Here is a 23,186-nt window from a genome sequence, read left to right on the forward strand (position 1 = left end):
ACTATGTGTTTGAATTGGGCCGCACTGTGTGTGTGTTTTGAAGTCTAGTCTCAGGAGTGAGCGTGGGGCTAGTTTGCAAGTGTAATGCTACTCTGCATTAACATTTGCTTTGGATTTACCTGCAGATTACATAACAAATCAGCCTCTTTGTTTTTCTTTGCATAGTTTTATTTGGCAGAGGCTTGGGAGGAGTGTTTGTACTTCAGAGTTTCTTATGTTTGTTACTCGGAACAAATGGAGCGAATGAGTTCATCCCATAGCTTATGCTCTTTGAATCAAAATACTAGGCCAGATAGATTTTAGAAATGCTAAAAGAAACTCAAGTTCAGTGACATTGAAGGCATTGAGAAAGTCTCGTCAAAGGGTTTGTCATTGAAGTTTCTTCCAGTATTTCAAAATGTACCACTTACTGAGTGTTTAATGGTTATGGAGGGGACATGAAGCTGTAAAAGGATATTAGTGTAGATTTGAGTTCATTGAAGGCCAAGCCATTGTGACATTGACTGTACTTTCACCTGAGTGTCTGTGTGTGTGTGTGTGTGTGTGTGTGTGTGTGTGTGTGTGTGTGTGTGTGTGCTCCAGGAAAGCCTGCCATCTCTAACCCCCTCCCTCCTCTCTCTCTCTCCCTGCAGCGATCGAGACGCAGAGCACCAGCTCGGAGGAGATCGTGCCGAGCCCCCCCTCCCCGCCCCCGCCCCCCCGGATCTACAAGCCCTGCTTCGTGTGTCAGGACAAATCCTCGGGATACCACTATGGGGTCAGCGCCTGCGAGGGCTGCAAGGTAATGAGACACACCACGCACTGAGAGACACACACTCGAACCTGCTGGTCACTCGGGAAGGGAAGCCCAGCTGGGGTTTTGCAATGTGTTCTGAGCTCACATTTCAGCCAGCAGTATCACGTCAGCGGGCTTGTGTTTATCACATCCCCACTGTGTAAATAGACCTGCGCTGGTGGTCTGGCTATCTCGGGTTTGTTTTGACCCGCTGAGACAGGGGAGTCTTGGCAGTTTCGGGAGGGGGTGGGGGTGCGGGTGGGGGTGAAATGCGTGTGTGTGTGTGTGTGTGTGTGTGTGTCTTCTATATTGAATCAGATGATTTTTGTGTTCAAAATAAAGTTTAAAAATAAAAAAAGATGCAGAGACTCACGCACAGACACACTCAGACACATTTACACAGACACGCTCGCACACAGACACACTGACACACAGACACACTCGCACACAGAACTGGACCCTAACACTGTTTGTTATTGCTTGTAATCTCTGGCGCTGAGCTTTGGCAGTGCTGCCTCCCGTGTCAGTCTCCTCCTCTCCATTCCTCTCTCCTCGCCTCGTCTCTCCCCTCCTCTCCTCTCCTCCTCTTGGAGCTGCTGCAGGCTTGCTGATAAGGCAGCGCGGGGCTCCTGTCACAGGTCGGATTAGCGCTGATAATAAAAAGGAGGAGAAAAAGAGGCTTACTTATTTTCCAAGGGAATAGCTTTAATGCTAACAGAGATAAACAATGCTGCACCCTGGCAGATGGGATTTGTAGCTCAGAGCCTTTGAAGTAGGGCATTATCTGTGCTGGGGAGGATTAGAGTGGGGCTTGTCCCTGCAACCTAGCCTCCTCACCCCCTCAGCCCCTAGGGTCCCGGGTTCAAAGCCAGGCCATGCTAAGGACATCCCTGTGACACACACACACACACACACACACACACACACACACACACACACACACACACACACACACACACACAGCGATTCTGTCTCTCTCAGCTGAGGGGAATTCACTCCTCCGACCAGTGGTGAAATATTCTCTGGGATCATGGCTGGATTTTAAACTGGAATTTAAAACCACAATCTGAAGCCTCCCTCCCTCCCAGTCCCTCAGCTCTAACCACTGGAGCCACACTGCCTACCTCCCTCCCTCCCAGTCCCTCAGCTCTAACCACTGGAGCCACACTGCCTACCTCCCTCCCAGTCCCTCAGCTCTAACCACTGGAGCCACACTGCCTCCCTCCCAGTCCCACAGTTCTAACTAGAACCACACTGTCTGACACTCTGTGTGTCCAGAGACTGAGAGATCAGAAAACGCCCCCATGCCTCCCAATTCACTGAACTGCAGGGCTGGGAGAGTGGGAATCCACACTGCAAACCGAGGCGCTTGGGAAACGCAGTGTAACTGGATTGAATGAAGAAATCAGTGACGTGTTACCCACACCTTCTGAAAACAATGCTGTCAAATACTACATACAAGACCATGGAATACTAATAGACTGATATAGTCCCCTAGTAAATTAGTTTTTTGTACAGTACTATAGTATGTGATTAATATATGTAAGAATTTAAAAACAGCCCACAGCTCTATATCCAAGGAGAATGGGGATCCAACTGGATACTCCTCAGTTACTAGTATTTGGGGTCCCACAACACTTCATTAAAATCTCATCCATATTTTTAAAGAGGAGGCGGTCATCTATTCAGAGATACCCAGGTATTTACTAAGTAAGGGGTCTGAGTGAGGAAACATGGCAATACAATCCCTAGCCCCAGTCTGGCTGTAAATCATTTTGATCCCACTGTACATATGGAAAGGAAATGAAAGCGTCTAAAAACATTATCAAAGAGGGTTCGTAGTGGGTTTTTTTCCAGTTCAGTGAGCTTCTATAACTTATAAAACCCTAGACAGAGAAATGCTTTATTCTGACATTTATCAGACTAATACACTATTATGTACAGCTATGGCCAAATGTTTTGCATTATCTAGAATTTTAGGATTGCGACAAACAAAAAAAAATTAAAAACATAATTTTAGATCTTCTTTTTATTTCACATCGTGTAATCTGCAAAATGATATCTCCAAAAGTCTACCGCAAGCCATAATAGTAGTCAAGTATATGGAAAACTACAAAGCGGTACGTAATTCAATATGTTAACGTAACATTATTCAGCAAGTTGCATTGGACTTTATGAAGCGAAAACTAGTTAATTGTATATGCTGATGCAAAACTGTTGGCTATCGCTGTGGGTATGTATGCAGGGTGTATTGCAAAGCCTCTTTCTCACTGTGAGTGGTTTGTCTCTTTGGCACATTTCTATCCCCAGAATGCAATTTGCTGTCCCAGTTTTTGTTTAAGTAAAACAGTTAATCAGCTATACCAGCCCAGGTATACTTCAGTCTGTCTGCAGCTCTAACCCTCTATAGCTCTGTCTGTTCATCTCCAGCAACGGGGAAATAGTGGAGGCGGTCGTGGATCTGTGAATCTACACAGTCCTTGCAAATCACTCATTTTAATACACTTTACACCTCATTAGCTTGCCTAACGACATCTCGGTTTTAAATGCCACTTCTCCGTTTTTTATTAAACAATTCATTGCCGTTTCTCATTCTATTCTATTGACACGGTCAGATGTTTTCGGCATCCTGATAGCTGTGGTTTTGAATTCCCAGCCGTGGTGAGGGAGGTATGTTACCGTCAAGCTTGTTCAGTCCTACTCTGTAAAATATATGGATATCTACTGTAATTACATCTCTCTCCATATGAAAAAAAAGGAACAAATTAAGCGATGTTACGACAAAGTCAGTTTCTTTCGGAATTCTCTGTACGTCTCTTAAACTGTTATCATGTGATATTGAATTCCCTGGCGTGGTTCGTTTCTGAATCGCTGTTCTTGTGTGATATTGAATTCCCTGGCGTGGCTCGTTTCTGAATCGCTGTCCTTGTGTAATTTTGAATTCCCTGGTGTGGTTCGTTTCTGAATCGCTGTTCTCGTGTGATATTGAATTCCCTGGCGTGGCTCGTTTCTGAATCGCTGTTCTCGTGTGATATTGAATTCCCTGGCGTGGCTCGTTTCTGAATCGCTGTCCTTGTGTGATATTGAATTCCCTGGCGTGACTCGTTTCTGAGTCGCTGTTCTCGTGTGATATTGAATTCCCTGGCGTGACTCGTTTCTGAATCACTGTCCTTGTGTAATTTTGAATTCCCTGGCGTGGCTCGTTTCTGAATCGCTGTCCTTGTCGTTTTCCTCTCCTCCTCGCAGGGATTTTTTCGGAGGAGCATTCAGAAGAACATGGTGTACACCTGCCATCGAGAGAAGAACTGCATCATCAACAAGGTGACCCGCAACCGCTGCCAGTACTGCCGGCTGCAGAAGTGCCTGGAAGTCGGGATGTCCAAAGAGTGTGAGTGACCACTGAAACCGCCAGGGGGAGGGAGGGAGGGAGGGATCCTCCTTATAAAAGTTTATCACAGTATTTTTTTTGCAATGTATCTTTACAATTTTACCCTATGCTTTTCCATGTTTATTAATATGCTTTACCGTACAGTACCTTGCTATTCTTTACAGTGCTTGCCTATTCTTTACCATGCTTTCACTGTGCTTTATAACACTTTGCTGTCCTACTGTGGGACACTTTAATAAAGGGGGGGAGGGGGCTGAGAGTTGAGTGACTGTTTAAGAGGAAGCAGCTTCAAGTGTGTGTTTGGAAGTGTTCAGTGGCTCCCCACACAAGGAGTGCAAGAGAAAGTACACTCAACTTGATTAGAGGCAGCCACCCAACACTTAAAAACAGATTACAAGTCATTACATCCAAATAAAAAAACAGACGTAAAGTGATGTTAATGCACTTAATCTGTTTATGTAGAACCCGCTGATGGGTTAAACATTTTGATTGCTTTGTCGTTGACTCTCTGAGTGTGAGATGTACACTCTCAGCGATATTAGAAGTGTAGGTGCATGTGATTGTCCAACGTGACGTATAATGACATTTCCTTTCACCTCTTTACTGTTGTATGCTGTGTGCTGTGGGGTTGGGGTTAGGGTTAGGGTTACGCCCGGGACAGATAGAGGTGTGGCGCGCGAGGCATTTTGCTGCCTGTATCGCTGCCATTACTTTAATATGGTGTTGGACAGATCAGCACGGGACGATACCGCTAGTCCCACGGCACCGCTCAAATCGAATCCAGCTGGCTGCCACACGGTACTGTCGGTGGATTAACCATTCACAGCCAAGTGCTGACAACACATGCTTGCCAGGAAAAATCATGAATGAACCTGTTGTCTACGGAGGTGTCCAAGCACCCTGAAGTGTTTGATCCCTTCCATATTTCATACAAGGACAGGCAAGTCAGTATTTTATACATTGCCCCTGATAAGCATCCTTTCTGCCTTTTTTTATTATTTCTGTAGTTCACTACTATTTTTACTAAATAATGTCTGTAAAAGGATATATTTAACACATTAGTAGTAGGTTACGTGATGTCAGTAACGTATTGTATGTTTCTTTGCTAAACTCAGATCGCTCATTTCACCTGCATATAGATGACAGAAAAACAAAGTTGAAAAACTAACCAGTGTTTTTATTTAGTAGATTATATGGGGGGGCATTACAGCTGTGGCCAAATGTTTTGCATCATGCCCTATAGAATTAGTAATGTTACGTTGACATAGTGAAATTACATGTCGCTTTGTAGTTTTCCAAAAACTAGCGGTACCACACCCTGCCTGTCTGTCTTGGGCTTTGGGGTTAGGGTAAATACATCAAAGCTGACAGCAGTCTCCCCTTTGGCAGAAGCACAGCAAAGTGTAGCACAGCACATTAGTATAGACATGCGAGGCAGGGAGGGGTGTGGAGGGGGGTAAGCATGGGTTAAAAACTACCGTGCAGATTTACTGTGGGAGTAAATCAGACAGGTGATTCTTAAGACATGGTGACCGCACATTGGAAACAAAATTCTTCCCTTGCTCTCCGTAAGCTACCAACCACTCCTGCTGGAGTTTATCAGCAGATACAGGGATGGAAATAAGACTCCTGTTGCATAGCAGTTTCACCCATTCCAGTTTTACATCCCAGCTTGATTAGCCACAGTGTACAGGTAACAAGCTCAGGTGTGTCTCATTACACTCAGTAAAACCAGGAATGGATCAACCTGCTATTCAGCTGGAGTCTTATTTTCATCCCTGATACTACATTACATTTTAGGTACATTTTTTTTTTTTTTTTCTTTCTCTGTGTATTATAATCATGAGCTGTAACAGCGTGTGTGCAGAGGGGGGGTCCCCCAAAGCTCATTATCCCTATAGCACACGTCTGCGTTTGCACACTAACCCGGAGAGATCCTGATAGCCCTGTCTGTCTGTGATCCAGGACCATTAGGGACTGATTACAGCTAAAGCTGCTTTCGTAAAAAAAGTGTATTAATAACTCAAATAAAATAATAATCTGAAGAAAAAAAAAAAAAAAAATCTTGTCTCTTATCACCCGGCGCTTTACAGAATGAATGAAGTGCGTTTGTTTGATTGGAGCGAGCACCTTAGGTGTGGCGCTTTTTTTTTTTTTTTTTTTCCATTTTAACTGAATTGATGTCTCCATTAGCACCCCGCTTTTAATTGAAAGTAAATGTTGGATTGCATTAGTGCTAATGAAGGCGCAGTGTGTCACGCTTTCAATTCCTCTGCGAAGGATCAGTTTGACAAGGTAATAACTGAGATGACAGGCGTGCAGGGAGGGAGGAGATGATGGGGGGTGGGGAGGGAGGGGATTATTGATGGGGGGAGGGAGGGGATTATTGATCGGGGGGCCTGCTGTGAGGTAGGGTACATTGGGGTTCATTGGGGTACAGCCCGTCTGCTTATCACGCCTAGGGGCTGGGAAGAAAGTGCTTCTGCTCAACTCTTTATAAAGACCAGACCCTGTTATTAAACGATAGCTTTTCTCTCATTTTATGTCATGTTTTTATTACAAGCAAAGAAAAAAATTACACTTCTCAATACATAAACCAGACAGACAGACAGACAGACTAATCTTTATACCTATTTTTTTAGAGCTGAGGGAGTGGGAGAGAGGGAAGGAGGCAGTGTGACCTTATTGTTTAGAGCTGAGGGAGGGAGACAGTGTGGCTCTAGTGGTTAGAGCTGATGGACTGGGAGCGAGGGAGAGGGAGGTACAGTGTGGCTCTAGTGGTTAGAGCTGACGGACTGGGAGCGAGGGAGAGGGAGGTACAGTGTGGCTCTAGTGGTTAGAGCTGACGGACTGGGAGCGAGGGAGAGGGACGTACAGTGTGGCTCTGGTTAGAGCTGAGGGGGAGGTACAGTCTGCAATGTGGAAGAGCAGTCTGAGCGGCTGTTTCCAGGAATAGCCTCCCCTCGGTTCCCAGGCCCTGCAGATCAGCTGGCATGTGCAGCGAGCAGATTGGCCAGATTGAGAGGAGCAGCTACAGCACTTGCCTTTCATCCTGGGGCTGCTCCACATTTAAAAACAGGCTGATAGCTTGAGATGAGGAGAGGGGAATGCCAGCACAGGAAAGGAGCAGCGACAGTTCCGGTGAGCATCGTGAGGGATGTGTGGCTCAGCTAGGCCTGCCTGTGTGCTCTGTTCTGCGGCTCACGACCTTGGGAGAGGAATTTGAGTAACCCCAGGGAGGGGGAGAGCCGGCCATCTGGACTTGGGACAGTGCCACCAGACCGCAGCCAAGCTCCTTTTAAAGGGGAAGCACATTTCAGGCTCACCCCTTTAGAACCGAGGAGAGACTGCCAGTGTGCGATTCACACCTATTACTGAGACTTCTTCTTCTCCTTCTTCCTCCTCTTCCTCTTATTGTGGATTGAAACACATTTTCAGTATAAAATACCAGCGGTTTTGTGATGTACACGGTGTGGCAGCCGACTTCAGCGTAAGCATTTTCTTGTTCAGAGACACTTTCTGCAGTCTTAGAACTGAAGGACTGAGAGGGAGGGGGGGAAGCAGTGTGACTAGTGCTTAGAGCTGAGAGATTATGCGGGAGGAAGGCAGGCACTATGGCTGTAGTGGTTAGTGCTGAGAATGGACTGGGAGGGAGGTAGTGTGGCTGTAGTGGTTTGAGCTGAGGGACTAGGAGGTGTGTGAGCCCCCAGGGTATATTATATTGGTGTTAGCTGTAGTCAGGGCAGTGCAGTAGTGGGGAGATTAGCAGTGTAGCCTCCCCCCTCCCACTCACCCTGTGTTGTTGTGAGACCCGGGGGTGAGTCACTGTACCTCCTTGTACCCCAGCCCGATGCAGCACTAAGGCCGGGAAGAGTCCAGACCCCCCCCCCTCACTGGAAGACAGACGGGGGATTTCGGAGGGGGCTGCCATTGGTAAGCCAAACCTTTATAGAACAGTCATTTCATTGCCTGATACAGTGGAATATAAAATACTAATTATTATTAGTATTAATAATAATAATAATAATAATAATAATAATAATAATAATAATAATATTTCATCAACGTCTCGAGGAGTGAGAGTGGGAGAGCTAGACGGAGCTGCACACACACATTGACGTTTTTATTCTTCGATAGAATTTAATCTCTATGATGGACGACCTGTCAGTGCTTTAATTTTCTTCTCCCGAATTATCTCTGCGCCCCCCCCTCTCTTCAACCACCACCACCCCCTCCCTGAGATTTTTCTTTTTTTGATTGAATTTGTCAAAAGGACATGAGTGATGTCTGAATTATCCATTGAGAAACATACACACACACACACACACACACAAACACAAACACAGGCACACACAAACACACACAGACATACACACAGCCAGACAGATACCTACACACAGTGACACACACACGGAGACATACCCAACTGTTTAACTAGTCTTACACACACTGTGACACAGATATGCACAGATGTTCACAAACGCACACTGATGCGCGCACACTGAGACACACACACATTGAGACACAAACGCACACAGATGCGCACACACCGAGACACACACACACACTGATGCGCACACACTGAGACACACACACACACACATTGTGAGACACACAAACGCACTGATACACACACACACTGAGACATACACACACACTGAGACACACATGCAATGCGCTGTTATTAAATTTATCAATCCACCGTGACTGATTATCAGCCGCAGATAATAGCTCTTTAATGACTTTGTTAAATTGTGCAGCTTATGACTCCACTGCCAGTTTGTCAACTGGGATGAAGGCCCTGGCTTAAAGAAGCAGGCAGCCACTTTCATTCATTAATTCACTTTATTTCCCGAGGGGCCTGGGCGAGGGAGAGGGAGGCTGTCTGTATGCTCACATACAGACCTGTACTCGGACTCAAACCCTGAAATTCAGTCCCTTGACTGTCTCGCAGGCTGTTGGTTTATCTGTGCATGCTGGGAGTTATCTTCTATAGCAGGGGTAGGCAACCTTTGGCACTTCCAAGCCATTCCATTGTAGGTCCTAAATTATTTAATGTTAGAGGTCAATTAAATAATTAAGGTGCCATTTAGAGCAAAGTCCTGCAATGAAATAGATTGGAAGTGTCAAAGGTTGCCTACCCCTGTCCTATAGTCTCCTGTGCAAGGTAGGATTCACAGCCACCCACAACAGAGTACGAGTCTATCAGTGTGAAAACATTATTAAAACTATCCCAGACAAACACAAACACACACACACAAACACGCACACACACAGGGGGTTACAAGGTGGGGTTCACATCCACCCACAACAGTGTTTCAGTCTGTCAGCGTGAACACATTATTAAAACGATCCCAGTTATATATAAAATCTATGTTTCTGGTCTTTAGTATATGATATTGACAGTGGTAGGTGTTTTAGTGTAAGGCTAATTTATTTCCTTTAAAATTCATTCAAAATCGTTTCCTTAGAAAACGTAAATGCTCTATGGCGTGCTGTATCCTGTAGTTCGTTTGTTCGTTCTTTCTTTCTTTTTTCTGTCTTTGTCTCAATCAAAATGTTTTTTTTTTTTTAGTGAATTTTAATTATATATTGTAAAAACTTGGACTTTCAACCTGATGCAACGCGCTATGCTAGAATTAAAATTGAGTTTATCACTGTGTGTTCAGTGGAGCTAGGATTAAAAAAAAAAAAAAAAATTAATTAAAAAAAACGACTTGAAAAGGTGATTGTGTAGACCTGTATTGATGTGAGTGATACTTTGCCTGCGAGCCGCGGTTCAGAGCAGGGGGAGGTACGCAGAGCCTTTTAAACCATTACCGCTATGAGATTTGTCATATTATGTTATTAGATTATCTCTGGGGTCTAATGAAAGCAGTGGTGATTTGTCAGTGTTATTAACGACTTAATTCCAGAGCCCCATTCATCACCTGACTCTCTCATTGCTGCCCAGACTCCTTTCACAGGGAGGGGGTGGGGGGGTGGGGGTTGGGGTGACTAGCCTTTCACATTCCTTGGTTTTGTTTTCGGTCATTGCTGCTGGATAAAAGCTCAGAGGCACAGTGAGATGAACACTGCCAGTCCCTCCTCGGCTTTAACCACTAGAGCCACACTGCCTCCCTCCCAGTCCCTTCTCAGCACTAACCACTAGAGCCACACTGCCTCCCTCCCAGTCCCTCCTCAGCTCTAACCACTAGAGCCACACTGCTTCCCTCCCAGTCCCTCCTCGGCTCTAACCACTAGAGCCACACTGCCTCCCTCCCAGTCCCTCCTCATCTCTGACCGCTAGAGCCACACTGCCTCCCTCCCAGTCCCTCCTCAGCTCTGACCGCTAGAGCCACACTGCCTCCCTCCCAGTCCCTCCTCAGCTCTAACCACTAGAGCCACACTGCCTCCCTCCCAGTCCCTCCTCAGCTCTAACCACTAGAGCCACACTGACTCCCTCCCAGTCCCATCCCCAGCTCTAACCACTAGAGCCACATTGCCTCCCTCCCTCTCAGTCCTCGGCTCTAAGCAGTCCGAGGGTGTGTGGTGTCGCGTCTCTCCTCTAACCCCCCCACCCCCCTCTTGTCTCTGCAGCGGTGAGGAACGACCGCAACAAGAAGAAGAAGGAGGAGAAGAAGCAGGAGTGCACAGAGAGCTACACGCTGAGCCCCGAGACCGAGCTCATGATCGAGAAGGTCCGCAAGGCCCACCAAGAGACCTTCCCCTCCCTCTCCAACCTGGGCAAATACACTACAGTAAGGACCGCTCTCTACAGTACCATAGACCTGCAGACAGGGCAAATACACTACAGTAAGGACCGCTCTCTACAGTACCATAGACCTGCAGACAGGGCAAATACACTACAGTAAGGACCGCTCTCTACAGTACCATAGACCTGCAGTAAGGACCGCTCTCTACAGTACCATAGACCTGCAGTAAGGACCGCTCTCTACAGTACCATAGACCTGCAGTAAGGACCGCTCTCTACAGTACCATAGACCTGCAGTAAGGACCGCTCTCTACAGTACCATAGACCTGCAGTAAGGACCGCTCTCTACAGTACCATAGACCTGCAGTAAGGACCGCTCTCTACAGTACCATAGACCTGCAGACAGGGCAAATACACTACAGTAAGGACCGCTCTCTACAGTACCACAGACCTGCAGACAGGGCAAATACACTGCAGTAAGGACCGCTCTTTACAGTATCATAGACCTACAGTAAGGACCGCTCTTTACAGTATCATAGACCTGCAGAAAGGACCGCTCTTTACAGTATCATAGACCTGCAGACAGGGCAAATACACTGCAGTAAGGACCGCTCTCTACAGTACCATAGACCTGCAGACAGGGCAAATACACTACAGTAAGGACCGCTCTCTACAGTACCATAGACCTGCAGTAAGGACCGCTCTCTACAGTACCATAGACCTGCAGACAGGGCAAATACACTGCAGTAAGGACCGCTCTCTACAGTACCATAGACCTGCAGTAAGGACCGCTCTCTACAGTACCATAGACCTGCAGACAGGGCAAATACACTACAGTAAGGACCGCTCTCTACAGTACCATAGACCTGCAGTAAGGACCGCTCTCTACAGTACCATAGACCTGCAGACAGGGCAAATACACTACAGTAAGGACCGCTCTCTACAGTACCATAGACCTGCAGACAGGGCAAATACACTACAGTAAGGACCGCTCTCTACAGTACCATAGACCTGCAGACAGGGCAAATACACTGCAGTAAGGACCGCTCTTTACAGTATCATAGACCTACAGTAAGGACCGCTCTCTACAGTACCATAGACCTGCAGCAAGGACCGCTCTCTACAGTACCATAGACCTGCAGACAGGGCAAATACACTACAGTAAGGACCGCTCTCTACAGTACCATAGACCTGCATAAGGACCGCTTTTTACAGTACCATAGACCTGCAGACAGGGCAAATACACTGCAGTAAGGACCGCTCTCTACAGTACCATAGACCTGCAGACAGAGCAAATACACTGCACTATTGTAATACAATAACTGTTTATAATATTATGTAGTTCATTCAACATGAATTGAACAAGAAATGGCCACAGTTTTGCATTTGAGGTTGTGTTTGCATAGGGGATGCGTGTTACTGACTCAAGTTAGTTTAACCCTTTGCGGTCCATTGTCGGACTGGGTCCGACATTGCAATTATTCCTCACAGGTCCTTTGTCGGACTGGGTCCGACATCATTATAGCAACGCAATAAACGGGTGTTTAGTCGTTTTTTCTCCAGAAAAAGCCGAGAAAACCATTCAATTGCCGAGTGGGAGCGACAGGAGCCGAGACAAGTAGAAAAAAAAAAAAAAAAAAGGCGTATCTCATGAATAGTCATACATGGTATCAGGTATCAGATAACGGGGCGTTCATAGTAAACAAGCTGGCTGAGTGCGTCAGCGCACAGAGACTATCATGGACATTTGCAGAGCTTTTTTCAGATGTTATAGTAATAAAATAATGACTTGGATCGCATTATTGAGGAGTTTGGTGATAAAACGAGTGATCTGGAGATGATCGATCGGTATGTACGACTATTATTATTATTATTATTATTTATTTATTACATAGGTGAATGCTATAGCAAACGAAAGAATGGGGCGGGGATGGAGATGCCTAGTGAGTGCTTTGTTGATATGCAGGGCCATTTAAACCCGTTTGACTGTGAAAAAAAATACTTTTAAACAGCGCGTATAAAATTAACTGCGCGTGTGAAAATTAATTAGACCTGGCGTGCCAGACGCGCAGTTAATAAATGGACTGCAAAGGGTTAAATGTGTGGGGTTTTTCTCGGCTGTTTTTGTTTTGTTGGCTGCTGAGCTGACAGTATTGTAATCCCTCTCTCCGTCTCCCTCTCCCTCTCTCCCTCTCTAGAATAACAGCGCAGACGAGCGCGTGTCCCTCGATGTTGACCTGTGGGATAAGTTCAGCGAGCTCTCCACCAAGTGCATCATCAAAACCGTCGAATTCGCCAAACAACTGCCAGGCTTCACCACACTAACCATCGCCGACCAAATCACCCTTCTCAAAGCAGCCTGCCTCGACATCCTGGTCAGTATCTCACCAATGATTATAATAAGAAGAAGACGACGACTCCTATTGCAGAGCAGTTCGAGCAAGTCCTTAGTCTTATAACTTTAAAGAGGTGTACCACAGTGAAAATAAGCACTGCGGTAGCATGGCAAAGCACTGTGTGTGTGTGTGTGTGTGTGTGTGTGTGTGTGTGCGTGCGCGCGCTCGTTGTTAACCCCTCGCGCCCCCCCCCCCCCCTCTCTCTCTCAGATCTTGCGGATCTGCACGCGCTACACCCCCGATCAGGACACCATGACGTTCTCGGACGGCCTGACTCTGAACCGCACGCAGATGCACAACGCCGGCTTCGGCCCGCTCACCGACCTCGTCTTCGCCTTCGCCAACCAGCTGCTGCCGCTCGAGATGGACGACGCGGAGACAGGGCTGCTCAGCGCCATCTGCCTGCTGTGTGGAGGTACTGCACCTTACTGAGACACAGTGAGCCACACACACACTTGCAGAGAAACACACAGAGACAGTGAGGGAGACACATAGGACAATGAGACGCAGAGAGAGACAGTGAGAGGCACACAGAGACACGCAGAGACTGAGACACACACAGACGGTGAAACAAACACAGAGTGAGACACACACCCTTAAAACTTTAAGTTGTGTAACCCCACCCCTCTCCCTGCAGACCGGCAGGACCTGGAGCAGTCTGACAAGGTGGATGTCCTGCAGGAGCCGCTGCTGGAGGCACTGAAGATCTACGTGAGGAAGAGGCGTCCACACAAGCCACACATGTTCCCCAAGATGCTGATGAAGATCACAGACCTGCGCAGCATCAGTGCCAAGGGTGAGCACCGCAGAGACACACTCACAATCACACAACACAGATACACTGCCACAATCACACTGCCACAATCACACAACACAGACACACTGCCACAATCACGCAACACAGACACACTGCCACAATCACACTGCCACAATCACACAACACAGACACACTGTCACAATCACGCAACACAGACACACTGTCACAGACACACAGATATACTGAGATGCACACACTGTCACAGACACACAGATATACTGAGATGCACACACTGTCACAGACACACAGATATACTGAGATGCACACACTGTCACAGACACACAGATATACTGAGATGCACACACTCGCAGACACACTCACGCACACACACAATAAATAAATATATACACAGGCATTGTCACAATTACACACACTCAAACAGAGACACTGACAGAGACATGCACTGTCACACAAGACACAAATAGATCTCATGTAATCACTAACTAACACTTACACTTGGCCTGCAGATTTTGTAAAGGAGTTAGCTAATGTTTAAACTGTATGATGTATTCTATTAACACCCCGCTGTCCTGTCCTCTCCCCTCCCCTCTCCTCTCCTCTCCTCTCCCTTCCTCAGGTGCGGAGCGTGTGATCACCCTGAAGATGGAGATCCCAGGTTCGATGCCCCCGCTCATTCAGGAGATGCTGGAGAACTCGGAGGGGGTCGACCCGCTGGGGAACCCACAGACTAGAGGAAAGGGGGCCCCGGCCGGCAGCTGCAGCCCCAGCCTGTCCCCCAGCTCAGCCCAAAGCAGCCCCTCCACACACTCCCCCTAGCACCCCCCACCCCGAGACCAGCGAGCCCTCATACGTCACTCCCCCACCCCTCCTCACAAGCACCACCCCCGTCGCGGACTGTCAGATACACAGGGGCACACAGAGTGACCCACAGACTCACTCGCACAGGACAGCAGGACATTGGGCTGCTGGGGGGCAGGGAGTGTGACCTAGGCAATACCAGTGTTTGAAAACACATAGCCAACCAAGAAGAGGAGGAAGAGGAAGAAGAAAAAGAAAGAATATTGTGTGTTCATTGCTGGATTTCTACCTGTATCAGATTCTGAAATTCTAGATAAAATTGTTCTTTTGAGAATGGGGCAGAAAGGCACACAGAGACACACAGACAGACAGAGAGGCACAATCGGAAATGGCTTCTTACTATTTCTCTCTCTCTCTCACTCCCGCTCTCGTTCTTTCTCGTGGGAGTTTACACCACAGAGGAAGAAACAGGAAACAGAGGAAACAAAAGCTTCCGTGGAAAAAAAAAACGAGAACGAGACGAGATCGGAGCTGTTGAAATAGAAGCATTTTTATTTTCATTTTTGGAAAAACATTTAATTGTTTCTGATTTATCAGTTGTTTTTTTTGTGGGGGGGGGGGGGGGGTTAGTTTGTTTTTTTTATTTCCTCCACTGATTCATAATCATAACTGTGAAAAAGTTTGTTTTAAATTGAAGTTGAAACACTTGCAACACAATTAGGTGAGTTCCACACTGTTCTTTGTATTGGGTTGTGTGCAGTTAGTCCCTTTGAGCATTACTGGGTACTGTCACAAGCCACTATGAACACCATCTTACATAAGAAAGGTGGAAATGAGTGTCCACTCTGAGGTGATGTATATAGCTGTATTCATTTCTTTTAAACTAAGAAGAGTTTTGATTTTGTTTAATACCTTTTGGTTTTTTAAAATCATTTAAAACACATTTTTACTGAAGGAAGGGATGCTGTTTGCACCTATCACCAGGGGGCGCCAAACCTGTTCACGAGCAGTGGTAAAATGTTTTTTCACTTCGCAACTTTTTAAATGAAATTGGGGGGTGACCATAGATATTCTGAACTGCTAGCTTGCCACAGAGAGAGATAGGAAAAGGAAGTGACCTCACAGGGCTCAAACAGGAAGGACACAACCACACAAGTTTCAAGAGGGTTTTTTGTGGTTTTTCAAACCCCACTCCTACATAATGAAATGTTTATCCTTGAGGTACCCTATAGCTCAAGAGTAGGGCGTTGTCGGTTGGTTTTATATAGACCGCAGAACTTAGTGGTTTAGTAAGTGTCCTGTGTGTGCGTTCTGATTAGACTACTCATGAATATTCATGACCCAGTGACCCCAGCGCGACCCTGCTAGAGCTGTCTGTAAACGTTTGATGTCACTGGCTCTCTCCACCTTGCCTTGTAAAAAAAATAACAAATATTTCTTTAAAAAAAAAAAAAAAAAGAATTAAATGCATAAATAAAATGACAGATTAAAAAAAAAAATGTGTTAGTATGTACAGAGTGTAAAATAATTTTACCATTTGGTCTTTTCCCTGAAACAGTAACGGGGCACACTTTTCAATTTTGTCACATTATTTGGCAACTTTAAAAAAAACAAAAAAAACAAAAAAAACATGAAAATAAACCAATAATGGCTTACATTTCTTTCATTTGTGTTAAATGACTCCCTGACACATGGGGTTCTGATGCAAGTTTCTCCAAGGGCAATACAATTGAATGTCGTCCCATCTCAATGTGCTGAAATTTAAATCGTTTCACTTTCCTGGGTTTTAATCTTTAACGTTTCTTCAGAACATGTGAACTGTTTGATTGCAGGCCGATCGTGTCTCCCATGTAATATGGAGGCGACAATGCACGGTGTGTGTGTGTGTGTTGTTAAGGGATCTTCTCTGTAAAATCGGCTCAGGCTGCGATTCTGCTGCCCTCTGCTGGTGAGACGAGGTATGATCTTAAAAAAACTAAACTAGATAATCAGGGAACTTTAAATCGGTTCACGGTAATAAACCCACAGCCCTGTGGCCTTCTCCTGTGACGCATAAAGACATTTCCTGACGTTGGCGGATAAAGCAGACCTTCCCTTTTGTAACTCCTCTAGTAGGTATTGTTCTAGCTCCCTTTTCTACTGTTTCCTACAACTCGTTCAGCGCACTGATTTGCCATGTTTATTAATATGCTTTACCATACCTCTCTGTGCTTTACAATGCTTCCCTATGCTTTACCAGACCTCTCTGTGCTTTACAATGCCTCCCTATGCTTTACCATACCTCTCTGTGCTTTACAATGCTTCCCTATGCTTTACCAGACCTCTCTGTGCTTTACAATGCTTCCCTATGCTTTACCATACCTCTCTGTGCTTTACAATGCTTCCCTATGTTTTACCAGACCTCTCTGTGCTTTACAATGCTTTCCTATGCTTTACCATACCTCTCTGTGCTTTACAATGCTTCCCTATGCTTTACCATACCTCTCTGTGCTTTACAATGCTTCCCTATGTTTTACCAGACCTCTCTGTGCTTTACAATGCTTTCCTATGCTTTACCATCCCTCTCTGTGCTTTACCAGACCTCTCTGTGCTTTACAATGCTTTCCTATGCTTTACCATCCCTCTCTGTGCTTTATAATGCTTCCCTATGCTTTACCATACCTCTCTGTGCTTTACCATCCCTCTCTGTGCTTTACAATGCTTCCCTATGCTTTACCATACCTCTCTGTGCTTTACCATCCCTCTCTGTGCTTTACAATGCTTCCCTGTGCTTTACCAGGCCTATCTGTGCTTCACAATGCTTGTCTATGCTTTACCATACCTCTCTGTGCTTTACAATGCTTCCCTATGCTTTACCAGACCTCTCTGTGCTTTACAATGCTTCCCTATGCTTTAGAATCCCTCTCTGTGCTTTACAATGCTTCCCTATACCATACCTTTTGGTGCTTTACAATGCTTCCCTATGCTTTACCATACCTCTCTGCTTCACAATGCTTCCCTATGCTTTACCAGACCTCTCTGGGCTTTACAATGCTTCCCTATGCTTTACCAGACCTCTCTGGGCTTTACAATGCTTCCCTATGCTTTACCATACCTCTCTGTGCTTCACAATGCTTGCCTATGCGTTACCTTTAACACTTTGCCGTGCTTTTACTAAAGAAACTTTTCTAAGGGTGGCATCTGCATGCAAATAGATAACTGCTGTGTGTTCCCTCAGGGTCAGGGTGTGAACACGGCTCCCCTCCTGCAAAGTGCTGGAGTCCAGCCAGAAATGCAGAGCCCGATTTCCCTACTGTCTGACGGGCGTTCAATCCCAGCGTACTTCAATGTCTTTTAAAAGGAAAGAATGCCAACACAAGTCACGCGGGGGTCTGCGCAGTCACGCGGGGGTCTGCGCAGTCACATGGGGGTCTACACAGCACAGCACTTCTATATTATTCTAATAATAATGATGATGAATAACACACACACACACACGGTCTGGTAGAATCATCACATTTGATTTCTCACACTGGTCGTCATTATTAAAAAAATAATAATCTAGTAAACAAAATAATATTTCTTTGAGAGGATATCAGTGCCCCTCTAACCACCTTGCCTCAGCTGTCTGTTCCTGATGCCAGCAGGCAGTGCGGCTCTCTGCAGAACTCTGAAGCAGCTCCATCATTAAAGCAAGCTTCCTAAAACAGCTCTTTTACCCCCTTTTATTTAGTCTTTTACTTCTTCGCGTGTTGTTTTGTAGGATATGCCAATACTTTAAAGGCGCGAGGTAACCCTCTCCACCCTGGTTCCTTTGCTGTAGGTCACAGCTAGATCACTGGAGTCCGAGCTTGTGCAGGAATCTGCAGCATTTGGCTTTTGAGGCTCCTGCATATTGCAAACTGAAGCATTACAATAGAAACAGAATAAGAATAGTATTTATTTCAACAGTAAGAAGCAAGAGAAGGGGTTTGAAAACCTCTTAGCACTCATTGTAATCCGGGAGCTCATTTCTAACAGTGATATTTTAATGGCACATTACTACTGCCAGGCTTCATGTCATGTTATAATGCCCGTTCGGATGGTACTGCATTGCTGTATATTATACAACCTATGGTTTAGACCATAATTTGCACAACATTTAAGATACATTTTTTCTCATTTGTAATTTGTATTGAACAATTATTACAAAATGATACGCATATATATATATATATATATATATATATATATATATAGATATATATCTATAGATATATATATATAATCTCAAATATGCATGGACTGCACCATACCTACCTGTCTGTTGGCTAAATATAAGGTCAGCAGTTCCCAAATGTTCCACTAGGTGGCACAATGTTGCAAATACAAAATTCTAATGTTAGACTTTATTGTAAGGTTTGCTATTGCTGCACAATTTAAATTCTGCAGCCCTTAGGAAATAATTCAATTTCGGTTATATGAGAACATTGGAGACCAACGTGAGAAATTTAACTAGTTTAACTAATCTGTTGGAAAATGATTGTGGTATTTTTTTTTAAAAATGTTTTTATAATATCCTGTCGGTTATGGCAGGCTGGGGTGTGTATATATATATATATATCTTCCAGATGAACACCGCACTCGCTGTCTGCAGTCAGTGTCGTGCGTCCGGTTGGGTGTCGTGGAAATTCACTTCCACGCTCGCTATTTGAAGGGTTTGTTTATTTTGACCTTTTTGGATGTGTTCAGAGTATACAATTGAAATGTACTGTTAATAATAATAAAAAAATAAAAAACAAGACTTCCTATAATCGATGTGCAAATGTTACTGCTTTAGGAAAATCTACTGGCAACAGAACAACGTTGTATTTATTCTATAAAGATTATTATTTTTTGTTTAAAATGTGTATTTTCGACTGGGCCCGAATCGATTAAGGCAAGTTATCTTTTCAAGTTCAATAAATAGAACATCTAAGCTCAGTGTTCTAGGCACGTCACGATTTTATATTTAACGACATAGTTCTGACGTAAGAGAGGAGGAGCAACATGAAACCTATTCAGTAGGCAAAATAAAAAGAGTTATTCAGTGTTGAATGATTGTGCGTACTTACCGGTAGTTGAGTAGGACGAGGTGGGACTATCTTCCCCCGGTTTAAAATAAGTGGTTATAGAATTAAAATGATATTATTGAACATATCTGTTACACTTTGCTCATCTGTTTTCAGCATTTCACGCATGACAGAGTTAAAGTTTGGACCCACAATATATTTTTTTATTTAAAAAAAAAAATCCATTGCTTTAATTATATGGATGTGGTATCATAGGCAACTATCAACATGCATTCGCGTCTTCCATATCTCCCCATATAAAGTCTAGAAGAGATTTTTCTTTTGAATCTACCTCCATCAGATCGTCGTGCTGAAACTGTTAACATCTCCGAATAAAGAGCCGACTGTTTAATTCGAATGATTATAATTTTTCGAACAGAACTTAGTACAACACTTGCAGTTATACGTTCCCACCACCGGGCGGCGACAAACCCACAGTATCAACGACTTGACACTGAAATACTCACTACGTGCATCGTTTATAAAAACCACAGCAGATATACAGCATAGAACAGCATTTGGTTACGGTACACTTAACTCACACACTCAAACATAGAAACGTCTGCAAAATGTATTGTCGTTAAGCGTTAATAGGTCATTTTAAAGAAAATACTGTGAGAAATACAGAAATTATAAATGTATTTATGAAATATAGCCAGGTGAAAATATTACTGCGTAGGCGGTGAACGTCGGATGTAGTAGCCACTAGAGGCCGCTAGAGGGCGAGGCAAACGGTGTTGAAATAATAGTAACAGTTTAAAACTGACATTAGGTTTAGGGGTGGGGGGTAGATTTCGGGGTCGAGTTTAGGAGTTACGTGTAGGTCGCGGACTGAATTTGCACAGGGGCAAATACATGGGGTTAAGTAATTGTAAATGAGGTAAGGTGAATGATGCGTGACATGAAGTTTAGTTCAATTTAGTTCGGTTGCCAAAGATATCGCATTTAAGGATAATTGTTGTGTTTTTTTGGGGTTTTTTTTGTTATTTTCAAGAGTTGTTTTTTGCTTCTTGTTTGGGGTGCCGTGGGATAAAGGAGTCATATTTTATCGTGCTTTGAAGTGCCACTAAACACGACAGTATGTTTCAGTATAGGAGTTTATCAGGAGGGGTGTTGATGTTCCTGCTCACGCTCAGTTTGTATTCAAGGTTTTATTTCATTTTTATCTTTGGACGTTAATCCATTTCCACCTGAAATCATCATTTTAATAGATAAGGGTTATCTCTGTGTTTTTTTATTTTGCTGTAATGTGGTACGAATTTCACTTTTGTTTTCCAGCAATATAAAAATGAAAGAATATGTGCTTATTTTACTGTAATATGGCACGAATTATTATTATTATTATTATTAGTAGTAGTAGTAGTAGTAGTTTATTTGTCAGCTGCCTTTATCGAAGGCGACTTGCAAGGTTACATAGCAAAATACAACGTAGTTTACAGTGTGTGCAAATTATACTACTAAAATACAATATAACATTATTATTATTATTATTATTATTATTATTATTATTATTATTATTATTATTATTATTATTATTATGATGTATTTCTTAGCAGGCGCCCTTATCCAGGGCGACTTACAGTCGTAAGCAAATACATTTCAAGTATCACAGTACAAGTAATAATACAATTAAGAGAAAGATGGATATGATTAACTACAAAATACTACAGGTTAAACACTTGGCAGATTACAGTACTCTGAAGTACAGGATTAAATGCAGTAAAATAGGGGGTAGATAAGAGCAAGTAAAGCGCATTTAAGGTAGGGTGATAAGTGTCCCAGGGGAAAAACAGAGGGGTTCTACAGGTGCTTTCTGAAGAGGTGAGTCTTGAGGAGTCGCCGGAATGTGGTCAGGGACTGGGCAGTCCTGACATCTGTAGGAAGGTCATTCCACCACTGCGGAGCAAGGGTGGAGAAGGAGCGGGCTCTGGAGGCAGGGGAGCGTAGAGGAGGTAGAGCCAGTCTTCTAGTGCAGGCGGAGCGGAGAGGTCGAGTGGGGGTGTAGGGAGAGATGAGGGTCTGGAGGTAGCTGGGTGCAGTCTGGTCAAGACATCTGTAGGCTAGTACAAGAGTCTTGAACTAGAGTGGTGATCAGGAGCCAGTGGAGTGAGCGGAGTAGTGGAGTTGCATGGGAGAAGCGAGGCAGAGAGAACACCAGGCGAGCAGCGGAATTCTGGATGAGCTGGCAGGGAGGCCAGCCAGGAGGGAGTTGAAGTAGTCTAGGCGACAAGTTGACATGCAACAAGTTAGGATTAAAACAAGCTATGCCTACAGTGACATAATAGTCGTGCTTCAGATGAGAATGCAGTGACATGGTGCTTAGCTCAGGCGAGTACAGTGCATACGATTTCAATGCAGTTTACTGTTGTCTGCCAACTTCCGTGTTGCTGCTGATGTTTGCCTCCCCAGGAGATAATTACGTTCTGTCGGCTGGATTCTTGCCCTTGTGTTTTGATCTCTGTTTAGCAGACTGAAGGGAGCTATCTGATATCCGATTCGGGAGGACGTGCTAATTATCTTTTTTTTTTTCTTATCGGTTCGTCAATCTGCAAGTTCCTGGTTAATTTGTTTTGGCTGCCGTCATTTATATGGCAAAAAAATATATATTTACTAAACCAGCCCTTGACATCGGTGCACGATCTATATCAGAGTTTCCCAACCCCGGTCCTGGGGACCCCCTGTGTCTGCTGGTTTACATTCCAACTGAGCCCTCAATTACTGAACTAGACCCTTATTGAAGTGATCATTTGCTTCACTCAGCCTTTTATAATTGTTTTCAGCTCTTAACAGCTGTATATTTCAAGTTCGCTTTAACATTTTATAAGTAACTTGAACTCTGCAACTGTTTAAGAGCTGAAAACAATTAAAAAAGGTCAAATTATTATCACTTCAATTAAGGGTCTAGTTCAGTAATTGAGAGCTCAGTTGGAATGAAAACCAGCAGACACAGGGGGTCCCGGGACCAGGGTTGAGAACCACTGGTGGTGAGGCTCCAGTCTCAGGAGGTGATGCTCCGGTCTCAGGAGGTGAGGCTCCGGTCTCAGGAGGTGAGGATCCACTCTCAGGAGGTGAGGCTCCACTCTCAGGAGGTGAGGCTCCACTCTCAGGAGGTGAGGCTCCGGTCTCAGGAGGTGAGGCTCCGGTCTCAGGAGGTGAGGCTCCACTCTCAGGAGGAGAGGATACACTCTCAGGAGGTGAGGCTCCGGTCTCAGGAGGTGAGGCTCCGCTCTCAGGAGGTGAGGCTCCGCTCTCAGGAGGTGAGGCTCCACTCTCAGGAGGTGAGGATCC

General features: G+C 44.8%; 1 protein-coding gene across 5 annotated transcripts in view; it reads left to right on the forward strand.

Moving 5' to 3' along the window:
* The window catches only part of raraa (retinoic acid receptor, alpha a), a 124,640-nt gene extending 108,345 nt beyond the window's left edge, over positions 1–16,295 (forward strand). For 3 of the 5 annotated variants that reach the window (XM_034057222.3, XM_059003318.1, XM_034057223.3), the window contains 8 exons: positions 633–781; positions 4,022–4,163; positions 8,010–8,096; positions 10,743–10,903; positions 13,056–13,232; positions 13,464–13,668; positions 13,891–14,049; positions 14,648–16,295. In XM_034057222.3, coding sequence (XP_033913113.1) covers positions 633–781; positions 4,022–4,163; positions 8,010–8,096; positions 10,743–10,903; positions 13,056–13,232; positions 13,464–13,668; positions 13,891–14,049; positions 14,648–14,847 — 1,280 coding nt within the window. In that variant the 3' untranslated portion in view covers positions 14,848–16,295. The remainder of the gene's footprint in view (positions 1–632; positions 782–4,021; positions 4,164–8,009; positions 8,097–10,742; positions 10,904–13,055; positions 13,233–13,463; positions 13,669–13,890; positions 14,050–14,647) is intronic. The other 2 variants (XM_034057224.3, XM_034057225.2) reach the window with 1 other exon arrangement.
* The last annotated feature ends 6,891 nt before the right edge of the window (positions 16,296–23,186 follow it).

Source organism: Acipenser ruthenus, chromosome 28, assembly GCF_902713425.1.
Source record: "Acipenser ruthenus chromosome 28, fAciRut3.2 maternal haplotype, whole genome shotgun sequence".
NCBI classification, from domain to species: Eukaryota; Metazoa; Chordata; class Actinopteri; order Acipenseriformes; family Acipenseridae; genus Acipenser; species Acipenser ruthenus.